General features: G+C 40.3%; 1 protein-coding gene across 1 annotated transcript in view; it reads left to right on the top strand.

Moving 5' to 3' along the window:
• The window catches only part of ctnnbl1 (catenin, beta like 1), a 220,812-nt gene that overhangs the window by 75,677 nt on the left and 131,930 nt on the right, over positions 1-13,205 (top strand). Inside the window, exons 6-7 of the mRNA XM_068000628.1 lie at positions 2,992-3,085; positions 11,573-11,664. Of these exons, the coding sequence (XP_067856729.1) occupies positions 2,992-3,085; positions 11,573-11,664 (186 nt within the window). The remainder of the gene's footprint in view (positions 1-2,991; positions 3,086-11,572; positions 11,665-13,205) is intronic.

Raw genomic sequence — 13,205 nt, 5'->3', positions numbered from 1 at the left:
AGCAAGTCTGACAGCATCTGTGGAGAAAGAGACAGAGTTAACGTTTCAGGTCAGTGCTTAAAAATTGCAAGTGCTTAAAAATTGTTTAATCTTCAACTTTTTCCAGTTCTGACGAAGGGTCATCGACCTGAAACGTTAACTTTTTTTCTCCACAGATCCTGCCTGACTTGCTGAGTATTTCCAGCATTTTTTGTTTTTATTTCAGATTTCCAGCATCCGCAGAATTTTGCTTTTGAAAGTCCTGTTCACAACTGGTTAATTCAAATACAGCTCTTCCACCTTGAGGCTGTTCCTAATGATGGTTGTGGAAGTACATTTGAACATGCTGACACCCTGTTTAATAACCTAAGTTTAACTGAAAAGCTAATAAACTGAAGATCAAATGTCCGTTAGTGTCGCAATATTATTAACTGTCCTCTATAGAATAAGATATAACTAGTTCTACAATACTGTGGCACGTGGCTCTATGACAGGGTTGATTAGTGGTTATTTTTTTTTCTCTCTGGAATAAGGAAGTGTAGCCAGAGGCAAATGGACCTTGGTGATTGCTGAGAGCGCAAAAAGACCTGGAAAATTTGTGCTCAAGTGCCATGGGATAAGCCCACAGCTTTCCCGTGGCATAGTTTACGCTCCAGGCAGCTAACTACACTGGCAGGAGTAGTGGTGCGTGAGTGTTGCTGCTGATATTCCATTGAGAATTGATTATTGTGGATTGATTGTGATCAGCACAGCCATAAAATAAAGCCATTTTAAAAAGATTTTATTTAAGAACAAACCTTTTGCAGGTTTTATTAAGGCAGTGCCAACTGGCCCTGTATTTTTCTTCTCCATTATGCATCGAAGCTTCTGATGTGAAGGCTGCCGAAACTTGCAAGCTTTGGCTGAAGGCAGATTGAGAATAGGGGATTTAATTCCAGTTGGGTTGGCAGGAGAAAAGGAAAACAGTAGCTAATAATTGAGCTTCAAAGCTGACCTATTTGCCTTTGAACCTAAACAGAAGTTTCAAAGGTCCAGGATGAGTTCCAACAAATCAGCAAACTGGGTGAATAGATTTGAAGTCTGTAAGCTTGAATTTTAGATGTTTTTGTAGCTTACGGTTAATATTCCAATTATGAAGCAAATCATAACATTTGAATAGCTTACCGAAAGAAAGAACAAACTTGAATTTTGTAACGTCTGAGGACGTCGCAAAGGCCTTCGTTGCTAATGAATTACTTTTGAAGTATAATTGCTGCTTTTTTTAGGCAAACACGACAATCAATTTACGCAAAGCAAGGTTCCACAAACAACAATGAGCTAATTGACCAGTTAATCTTGAGGGATGAATATTGACCAAGACACCTGGAGAACTCCCTTACTCCTGTTCGAATCATGCCATGGGAATTTTTATGTCCACTGGCACGAGCAGACAGGGCCTCAGCTTACCATGGCACCACCAGCAGTGCAGCACTCCCTCAGTAGTGCATTGAAGTGTCAGCCTAGATTATTAAATAGAATTGCATAGAATGTATAACACAAACAGGCCGTTCGGCCAAACTGATTTCTGTTGATATTTATGCTCCACATGAGCCTCCTCCCACCGTACTTCATCTAAACCTATCTGCATAACCTTCTATTTCTTTTTCTCTCATGTACTTGTCTATCTTCCCCTGAAATGCAACAATGCTATTCAGCTCAACTACTCCATGTGGTAGCAAGTTCCACATTCTAACCACTGTCTAGGTAAAGAAGTTTCTCCTGCATTCCTTATTGAATTTATTAGTGACTATCTTATTTATGAGCCCTAGTTTTGGACTCCCCCACAAGCGGAAACATCTCTCCGCCTATCCTGTCAAACCCCTTCATAATCTTAAAGATCTCTATCGGGTCACCCCTCAGCCTTCTCTTATCTAGAGAAAAGAGCCCCAGCCTTTTCAGACTTTCCCACATTGAACTCCTTTTGCCCACTCACTTAATCTGTCTATATCCCTTTGTAACTCTCTGCTCCCATTTGCACTTTGTACTTACTGTGCCTCCCAATTTAGTGTCATCTGCAAACTTGAATATAAAACACTCTTCCTTCATCCAAGTCATTAATAAATATGGTGAAAAGCTGAGGAATACCACTTGCCACATCCCACTCTGTTTCCACTCCATGTTCTCATTGCAAGTCCCCACTATGGGGCGGGTCCATGCTAATGGACAGGCAAGCGAGCCATGTTGAAGGTCAGGACCAGACAATTTGTGCAATCCATGCCCTTCACAGGCACATCACATCTCAGGGATGCTGAGCCTGCCTGGTGCCCAGCATGGAAGGGGGAGAAGAAAATTCGCCCCCTCATCTCCAAGCAAATATATTGGCTTTTAATGATGGCATAGGTTCCGTTTTGAATTTGGTGTTTGAAATGCTATTTAAAAAACTAAGTGAAATCAAGAGAAGCCACTGACAAAAGTTTCTCTTTTGGCACAGGCTTGTTGGACTTAGAAATATGATTTTTTTTGTCCATAGCTTCTCTTCACTAATTTTAAACACCGCACTCTGAAAGGAGGTTACCCTCATTTCATGCTTTATTATAGTAATGTAATCATATGAGAAAAGCTGATGCTAGTGAATTGAGAGAAAGAGGTTTATCTCTGCAAGGGAGTCTGACAAATGAAGACAGAAGATAGAGTGCCTGTACTTTGGGTCCTTCCCCACAAGAGAGGCAACAATGGCTGCTGCTGTATCTACTCTGTGGATTCTTCATAATCAGCATATAGACACAAATTGTTCCATCCAGCAATCATCCATAGCTTCCATTTCTGAGAGATCTGGCAAACTATCCACAAGTTGGTAGGCTGCTGGCCAACCAGAGAATGTCTATATGTCAGCCTCTGATTCTTCTGTAAGCAAATCGTGTCTATCAACACACGTGTGTGGTTTGTAATGTGTTATTCATTCAGTATTAGAAGGATTAACAATTCATGCTGAAGTGGCTTGTTATAATGTTATCTGCTTTTGTGTTCATTTAGTTGGAAGGACAAGTGGTAGCACTGTTAGTTCAGAACCTGGAACGATTGGATGAGACAGTGAAGGAAGAGGCAGATGGCGTTCACAACACATTAGGTATGTTTTGCCTGAAATTTTTTTCCCTGCAAAATCTCTTGTAACGAGATATATGACTAAGGGGCAATGTATCAGGTCTTATTTGTAATGTTTCTGAAGTTAGATTGTAATTGTGTGCTTTACCTTGCTTAAATCAAAAGGAAAGCGCATCCAGCAGGCACATAGAATGTAATTTTAGGGAAAACTGCATTCTCGTTCTCAAGACGAAGTATTCATTAAACCTGAAGAATGTAATTGATGCATATGGAAAATGGTCATGCCCTTTACATTTGAGTGTTTCAAGTGCAGCCAGAAGATTGTATTAAAATACATCTCAATTATAAGATTACTGAACCTCATTTCTGAAATATTTCCTTTTACATTGCAATCTGTGTTGTGGGTCATTGACAATGTTATTGGAAGTATGACAAAGCAGAAAGTTGCATCTTGTGTTCTACCCAACAAATTTTTTTCTACCCCCCCTCATAAACATACATTGGACTCATCTCTATGGCCAAAAAAGAGTTTGTCCTAAATGGACAAAAAAAGTTTACTTATATGAAATGTACAATGGGCTGGTTTCTTAAACATTGCTGATGACACTATCTTATTACTGTTTCTACCCCTAAGTCTCTCATTCACACTGTCTTCTCAACTGTACGTTTCCCACTTTCATAAGTTGCTTTGTTAACTTACTCAAATTTATGCTTTTTACCATTGTCAATGCATGCCCTGAGCTGGACATGACAGCTAACAATTTGAGTTTGATACTCGCACCATTTGGGGAGAGGCCATCCTGGAGGTGGCTACAACATGTGCGAGAGAGAGGAGGGCATGAGCTGGGAGGGAGGGAAGGATCCTTGTGGGGCAGAGTAGGGGGTTGTAGCCTTGGTTGGGAGAAAGTTGGAGCTTGGGGCTTGGCCAGGATGCATATCCATTCCAAGCCAGATTTCTGTTATCACATTATACAGCACAGTTAACACATGTGAATGAATGAAACTGGAGAGCTCTCAGGCCTGAGAGAGTGGAGGGCTGGGGTTTCTGGTGGGAGGGGTTTGAGGTTGGGGTTGGGAGAGACTCAGACAGGAGGGCTAGGGAGGGGAGCATGTGCGGTGCTGTGGCTTTGAATGCTGTGGCACCTAAGGTTGGTGCTAGGAAGAAGTGGGGCTGAATGGTAGCAAGCACCCAGCAGGAGAGAATCTATCATTGTGAGGTCTCAGTAGCAGGGCTGCAGCAGAAGCAGGTGGGGAATTGACGTCGTCAGAGTAGCCAGGTGTGAGGCAGCAAAGTGCTGAGATGAGCTGAGGGTTCTGGAACAGAGTACAAAGGGAGGGTGCGTGGCTGGAGCATGGCCTGGATCTGTAGTGAACATGGCACTCATACAACTATTGTGTGAAAGTGAACTGGAGTACTCTGGACAGATTTCATTGTGAGGGAAGGAGTTGAGTCAGGCTGGATCTGGGAGGGAGCAGAGAAGATGCTAGGCGGAGTAAGTTAAAATACCTGTAGTAAGGGAGTAGCAGAGGTAAAATGGAGCTTTATCATGGTGGCCGAAAATAGATCAAAATATTTTTCCAACAATCTGATCCATAATACTGGAATCTGATAGTCCGTGCTAACCTTGTGACACCGTGGAGAAATCAGCAATGTTAGCTTGTTAGCAATACAGATCTAGTTCGGGAGGAAATCAGAAGGGCATTACTGTACTTTGCCCTGGAGATGCAGTCTATCTTTGGTTTCAATTTTGGTCTTGTAAAATTAATCTATCAATTTTTTTGAATGTAAAAGTTTCATTAATCTTTTTATGGTTAGAAGGAAAACCGAAGGTTTATAATGCAGGACCAGCATTCGATTTTGTGTAGAAGTACTTACCAGATGGTCTGACCATGGTGTAATTGAATTCCTAATTCTGGCAATGCTGCAGCTTTAAGATCCATCATTGCATTAGTGATTTTTAGGTTTTCAAGCCAATAATTCACAAACTCAGCACTGGCAAAGCAATGATTGGAAATCGTGGACCCTGTGCAGCTGATAATTTTGTAAGATTTTTGACCATTACTGCTCCGTTGAGTTGGCGCTCAACAAGCCTGAGCAAAATCACTGCCAGTGAAAGCAAGAACCAATCAGGAGGAACTAGTCAATCTGTGGATTTAATTGGTTTTTCTAAATCCCATTACTTTCAATGGGAAATGTGCTACCGAGTATGTTTACTTGTTTTATGTTGCCTTGGCTTATATTAGGAAAGAAGCAAAGCAATGTGGTTGTCAAGCCCAGTTAATCTTTTAGGATGGAAGGCCCAGTTGTATTATAAAATGAACCCACCGGTGGGAATACTAATGGGGATACTACCTGGGGATGCTAATTGTCTGTGACACCAGTTCGGCTGTTTGCACACTTCTATTACTTTTTTAATTTATTTCACTCTCAACACTCTATCAGAATGTTTCACCTGCTTTGGCCTCATTTCAGCAAAGTGCTGAGAAACCTACCCTGACTTGCAGCATTTGTAATGAAAGCATTTCAGACTGGAAGCAGCAACCAGCCTATTTGAAAGGAAATGTTACAAATTGCAAAAAAACACCTTTCTAAAAGAGTTTTTGAATATGTATGTATGTATCTCACGTGTGTATATTAGCCGATCCCCCGTGCTTTGTTTGCATATGATAAGTCAGAGTATATGGTCACTCACTTACCTGTCCCTGATGTCTTCACATTCCTGTTTCTCTTTCCTTTTTTGCCTCTTTCTCTCTTGCTTTTTTCCCCCTGACTCCTTTTTTTGCTTCTTTCTCTGTTCTCAACCACTTCTCTTGTTCTTTCCTTTTAGGTGGTGGGTGGTATGGCATAGTGTGATGGAAAAAGGAACTACCAACAGCCGCAGGCTTCTTTTGGGATGGGGGTTGCAGGGAAAACATGGCCCTCTTCTCCTCGCACCCCCTACCTCTTCACCTTCCCACTTTCCATTCCTTTTTCTACCATCCCCTCACTCCTGTGACTGCCCTTACCTCTTCCCCTTTGAATTAGCCACTCAATCACTGTAACTTCCCCTCACCCTTGCTCCACCGTCACTCACCTCATCCTGAAATCTCCATCCACTCTCCTCCTTGCCGCCCCAAGAGTGGGTGTTGTGAGGCTAGAGGCCCTCAACCCCCAATGTCCCTCGTCCTTCCTCCCCTCTTTTTCAAAATTAATTGAAGATAAACAAAAATATCCCATCGATAGTACTAATGCATCCTGGGAAATTAGGTACACTGCACATACTCAGACTGCACAACTCAAATTAAGTTCAGAGTCAGAGCCCAGGCTTTTGGGAGAGGTTGAAGCCTTCAAGTAAAAACTTTAATGAAATCATTAAAATACATGAAAGACAATAGAATGGATAAGTTTTAATCATGGTATTGCAAAATATGTAATTTTTAAAATTTTTATTTTTTTGTTTAAATCTTTATTTTAGATTACAAATTACAATTACTAAGAAAAAAAATGCTGAATGGAATAGAATTCAGGATACATTTTGAGAGATTTTTGGGAATCCAGTGGCCAGATTGTTTGATTTCAGGATAGTATACTCTTTAAGTATAAAAATAGCAGCAATTGTCTGTCAGGAAGTGTGATACCGTTAACATTTAAAATACTTGTCACCGTGCCAGCTATAGATACTTGAGGAAAACACCAGGAGGCATTCGAGTTTGGTGCAAGTTGATTTGCCCTTGCCTGTCTTTTCTCTGTTCATTGCCTTCTCCAGATGGCCAAATTGAGATTGAGGAATCAAGGGAGAGTATATGAAGTACTAGAGCATGATGCAGTGCATTAAACTATATATGATATACAAATAGATCATGTATCTTGCATCTTTTCATTCCATTTAATGGTTAATGGGATTTTTTTGCATGGTAGATGTGGCTATCTCACTGCTTTTGTACCATTTAAGAATTGTAGGACTATTTTTTATAGAGTTCTGCTGAAAAGTTATTAGGTAATTATATTTTTTATTGCTTTTTATCATTATAGTTTAACATTGGGTATATTAAACAATGCTAAATATTGTAGTTTCCTGGTGAAATTCTTGATCAGTGTCTTGTAGAACAGTGTGTTAACAATAGATTTAAGGAGCTTATTCATGTTCATTATTCACCAAATATATATGTCAGTTGCCCAGCCAATAAATGGTAGGTCAGAATCTCTCATCTCTTGTTTTGGGAGAAGAATATTGTCAGGTTTCTACAGGAAAAGCTAAGAACAAACAAATTTACAGTTCTGCACCATTTCAGCTTATTCAGTATCAAGTTGCACAATCTGTATTAATTGTGTTGATTAAAAGTTGCAATAGGTTAATACTGTTTTAATTTCCACAACCTGCTTTAGATACTAGCATTTTTAAAAATTTGGAAAATAACTTCTTCAGAATTGATTTCTTTTTGGGGGAAGGGGTAGAAAGTGTAGTGTGCATGCCGTGTCTCTGATTGAGATTGCTGAAAAATGTGTAACTGGTTGGGACACTCATGAGGGGATTACATTTGATGGCATTCTGCTTGTCACCCAGTGTTTAAATTTGATCCCTGTAGTGGTTCAGTGCTAAAATTAATTTTCATTCCTTACACAGCTGGCAGGACTGGATCAGTCTTTACATTTTGCCAGATTTCTGTCATGAGTGTATATCACATTAATGAAAAATCAATAGCATAAAAATTACCTAATTAAAATCATTTCTTGTGCGCCAGTCTGTCTCAGTCAGCCTGCACAGATGCAAACCCATCTGTGTACACATTTAGCATGGGGAATGAAGCATGGATTCTATATGAAACACTGTTTTATAATAGATCCGGTTGATCCAAATAACCTGGCTTGGACATTTGTGATGTTAAATCTTGAGTTTTTCATAGCTTGTTTTTGTGGTGGATGGCTTTTTGTTGTTGCTGGTTATCAAGATGAATGATTAGCAATTGATATGTGTGTGAGATAATATAAAATGGCATGTTAAGGGGTTTTATAAGTATGCTAAAAGTAAAAGAATAGAGAGGTGTAGAACTGCTCAGGGATGTGTAAGATGACAGTATGGCAGAGATATTAAATATTGCATCAGTTTCTACAAATGGTGGAAGTAAAGAGTATAGGTGTATTCGAGGAGGATGAGGAACAACTGTTCCTTGAAGTGACCGATTGTATAGGTAAGAGAAATGCAGTAGATGTGGTGTATATGCTTGATTAGGTATCTCACAGGAGGCTTATTACAAAAAAGAAGGCATATGGTATTGGAGGAAATGGAGCAGCATGGATGGAGAGTTGGTTCAGGGACAGGAAACCACAAACTAGGATTAATGAGTGTTGCCCAGATTGGAGAGAGGCTACAGCTCTTGCAACCAAAGTGTCAGTGCTGGGTACATTGTTGTTGTTTATGTATAGATGATTTGAACATGGGCATAGGGAGCATGATACCGAAATGTGCTGATGACAGAAAAGTATACGGTTTAGCAAATAGTGAGGAGGACTGTAAAAGACTTTAGGAGGAGATAGAAAGGCTAGCAGAATGGCAATACAGGTAGCAGATGCAATTTAATATGGAAAAGTGAGAGATTGTGCATTTTTGGAAAAAAGCAAGGAATGTAGTGTATATAGATTCTCAGATATTTAGTAAGATATCTCAAGAGGCTTCTTAAAAAAACAAATTCAGGCGAGTGGTCAGAGAGGAAATGTAGAAGAATGGATAACAAATTGGTTGGCAGAACATAGTGGATAGATGCTAAAGGGTATGGCGGAACAAAGAGACCTAGAGGTTCAAATACATAATTTCGTGAAGGTGTAAATAGAAATGCATGGGATAATCAAGAATGACTATCATGGATTTGTTAAAAGTAAGTCATCGTTGACAAATTTATTAGGGCATTTTGAAGAAGAGACTGATTGCGTAGCTATCTCATGCAGATAGATAAAGCCATTAAAAAGGCCAGTAGCATTTTGGGTTTTTAATAGGGGCATAGAGTATAAGAAGAAGGAGATGGTAGTAAATTTATACATGACAATATGCAGTTTTGGGTACCCCAATACTGATAAGACATTAAAGCCATAGTGAGTGTTAAGCATGGATTCATCAAGATGATACCAGGGATAAGAAACTATAGTTATAAGGAGAGGCTTGAGATGTTGGGACTATTACACGTGAGCAAAAAAGGTTAACAGGATATTTAATAGATGTTTTCAAAATCATGACAGGTGTTGATGGGTTGTTTTGGTTCGGAACTCAGTGAAGAGGAAGGTTAGGAGAAATGTCTTTATACTGAGTTATTCAAGCATGGAACGGGGTGTAGTTGAGGCAGAGCCCATTGCACCTTTTAAGGGAAGTATAGATAAACGTTTGAAGCAGAGGAAGATACAGGCCACTGGGATTAGTTTTGGATTTCTCTAAGCAAAGAGCCGGCACAATGAGTTGAATGGCCTACTTCTGTGGTGAAAACATTTATGATCCTATAGTTGCACTACAGAGTTCTTACATTTTCCCATTTGTATACCTCAACCCCAAATTCAGTGCAGCAGCTCTTACTTCGCAAATCTGCATGACTGGCCTTTAGTGTCAAAGTGAGACTCAGTGATATTTAATTTGGGGAAGAGAAAAAAGCTACCAATGTGAAGCCACTTTAGGCAGGTGAGATTGAGGTCTGTAGAATTCTGCGTTCTATTGTACGTGATGGATGTGAACCTTGGTCTTTGTCTTGTGATAGCTGTTCACATTGATGTAACTGAGATTTTCCCTTCTGTACGCCCGATTTTGAGCATCTGACAAATTTGCAGTTGTTGTTACAGTCTTAACTCTTGTCCATTACAGGTAAGTTTGACACTTGATTCTCTAAGAAATTTCCAGTTGTTCATTTCTTTACTGCAATATAAATCTGGGCCTTCAGAACTGAGGTTTTGTTTTGTAGATCTCCTGAATTTCGCCAGATGTTTGTGGAGCATGTAAAATCTGGATACAACATGATTGGGGGATGTGTGTATAATTCTGCTACATTGCTACTTTGCTGTCTTTCCCTTCTTCCCTCCTCCACCAATTAAAAATAAATTGCTACCTTTGACCTTGACCGCACACTTGAACCGTATATTTGCAATGTAATCACACTATTTCTTTCCATCAGTATCTGGCTATGTATATCTTTCTCTGCTAACATCTTTATTGCTGGAGCATGGAATGAGAGAGTTGGGTGGGTTGTACGTATTTTCTAGACGTGCTACTGGTCAAGAAGCACCGGACTATAATTGTCAAAGGGTTTAAATCCAGAATTAGTATTCCATTGGCTCCTATATGTATCATTGTGTTCGGAGACTACAGCTGTATATCATCTGCACCCCAAGGAAAGATTGTTGTCAGTCTTGTATGCACTCAGTAGGTGTGTGCTGGCCATATGGCATCGGTCTTGGTAGTGGGAGCTATCTGGATCTAGGTGATAAAATACTTTGCACAGTTGGAGGGAATTGTCTCAAATAGGAGAAATTCATACTGATCTGCAGTTAGCTTGGAACAACCCATATGATTACTTACCCTCAAAACAAAATTCTTCATTACAAATTCCAAAATTCTCTTCTCTTCATTATCAAAATATCTGGAAATCTAAAGTTTCCTTCTGTTTTTTACCGATTCACTTCAGTTGTCAACCTTGTGTCCTTATGTCTACTCCTATAACTGCATTAAATAGACACCATGGGTGGACTTTTCCCCAGACTGGATTCTGGGCGGCCAACCGGCAGAATGCGCCAGCTGGTCGCCAGGTAGTCCCGCCAGGAGGCATGGTCCATTTTGAAAATCAGGACTCATTTGTATACTCTGTGGTGGGCTGCAGCCAGAAACCAATCGCCCCTGGCAAACCAGCCGGCTCTGGGCCAGATCCTGGGGGGGGGGGGGGGGGGGAGGGGAAAGAACAGAATCGGGACACTCTGGCTGCCCAGTGGAAGGCCCAGTGGAACATTGCTGCCGCCATGGTGGCAGCAGCAATGGGGCGGTAGCCCACCGTTTTTGGAAGGTTACTGCTACGTTTCCAACGGGCGGGAAGCCTGAAGATTGACCCCTATCTGGAGTTAGTCCAGTGACTTTTGATTAATTGATGCTTCAGTAAACTTGTATGATTTCTTTTTGCAATTTTGTGTTGTGATGTACTCTTTTTCCTGATTTGATAAAACCTTGGGGATGTGGAGAAATTGCTTCTGATCTGCTGTCCTTACCTCTGGAATGTTTCTGGATTTGCTACGGGAAAATGGAAGGTGATTGTTCAAATTTTGTGAAATCATGTTTTAAAATGTTTATGTATAAAACAAAATTGACTTAAGTGGCTAAGTTCAAATTAATTTGAGTGTCTTTTAAAGGAGAGAATGGAGGGAAGCCTCATTTAAATGTTCTGCTTGAAAGAAGCAGACACATGCTTCCCCAAGAGCTCAGCTACATGCAGTAGGTCAGCAAAAGGTTTATTGTCTCTTTTAATTTGCTCCTGAATTGTGTATTCACTATGCCATCTCTTTTTGACACAGCTATTATAGAGAACTTGGCCGAATTTCGCCCTGAAATGTGCACTGAAGCAGCTCAGCAAGGTCTTCTGCAGTGGATGTTGAAGAGAATAAAGGTAGCACTTGATTGAATTAAGTACTTTGTTTTTAAAAAGTTCCAAATTGTCTTTTTAAAAATTTATTATCGGCGATATGGGTATCGATGTCCATCCCTAGTTGCCCTTGAGATGGTGACGGTGGTGGGCTCCCTTCTTGACCCGCTGCAGTCCATGTGGTGAAGGTGCTCCCACAAAGCTATTAGTTCAGGAGTTCCAGGATTTTGACCCAACGACAATGAAGTAATAGTCAGGAAGGTATGTACTGGAGGGAAACTTGAAGGTGAAGGTGTTCCCATGCATCCCGTAGATGGAACACACTGCAGTCACGGTACGCCTATGGTGGAGGGGGTATTTGTTTAGGCTTTTAGACTATTAGCAAAATTTACAGTGGCCTATAATGCTCAATGATTGTTGATTAATATTAACTAATATTATTTACATTTTCAGTCTTTCCATATTTTTGTCTGATAACTAATTAATTATAAAATGGTCCTAATTAAGCTGTTTTTATTCTCAAATTTTAAAAGTCCAATAAAAAGTAAATTTGGTCAGCACTGACCTTAGTAGATGTAGCAGGTGAGGAATACACTTGTGATAAAGAACAGACTACATAAAGTGTAAGTACATCGATTTACATCGAAACTACAGCACAGAAACAGGCCGTTCGGCCCAACTGATCTATGCCGGTATTTATGATTCACACAAGAATCCTTCCTCCCTACTTCATCTAACCCTATCAGGACACCCTTCTATTCCTTTCTCTATCATGTGCTTATAGAACTTCCCCTTAAATGCATCTGTGCTATTTGCCTCAACTACTCCTTGTGGTAGCATGTTCCACAATCTTACCACTCTTTGGGTAAAGAAGTTTCTCCTGAATTCCCTATTGGATTTATTAGTGACTATTTTATAATTATGACCTCTAGTTTTGGACTCCCCCACATGTGGAAACGTTTTCTCTATCATTATCTTAGACGTCTATCAGGTCACCCCTCAACCTTCTCTTTTCTAGAGAAAAGAGCCCCAGCCTGTTCAGCTTTTCCTGATAAGGCTATCCTCTGGGTTCTGGTATCATCCTTCTGAATCTTTTTTGCACCTTCTCCAATGCCTCTAAATCCTTTTTTATAATATGGAGACCGGAACTGTGCACAATACTTCATGTGGTCTAACCAATGTTCTGTACAAGTTTAACATAACTTCTTTGCTTTTCAGTTCTATCCATCTAGCAATGAAACCTGATGCTTGATTTGCTTTTTTTATGGCCTTATTAACGCTTATCGCTACTTTTAGTGATTTGTGTATCTGTTCCCCTAGATCCCTTTGCTCCCGTATCCCATTTAGACTCTTTGGGCTCAATTTTAAAAGAAAAGTTCGGGTGCATTGGAGGCGGGGGGCAGTGGTACGGGCAATGAAAATCGTGTCTTTTTGGAGCGGGCAGAAATCCCGGCTCCAACACACTGAAGAACACCCACGACCCAGAGTCATTTGGGTGTGCGCGACGTTCCCAAACTCAGAAGTCCCGCATTTAAAGCACTAAATCATCTAGTCGAAGTAGTTTA

This window comes from Heptranchias perlo, chromosome 19, assembly GCF_035084215.1.
Source record: "Heptranchias perlo isolate sHepPer1 chromosome 19, sHepPer1.hap1, whole genome shotgun sequence".
NCBI lineage: Eukaryota > Metazoa > Chordata > Chondrichthyes > Hexanchiformes > Hexanchidae > Heptranchias > Heptranchias perlo.
Note: the sequence above shows the minus strand (reverse complement) of the source record. Positions and strands in the feature narration are given on the sequence as shown.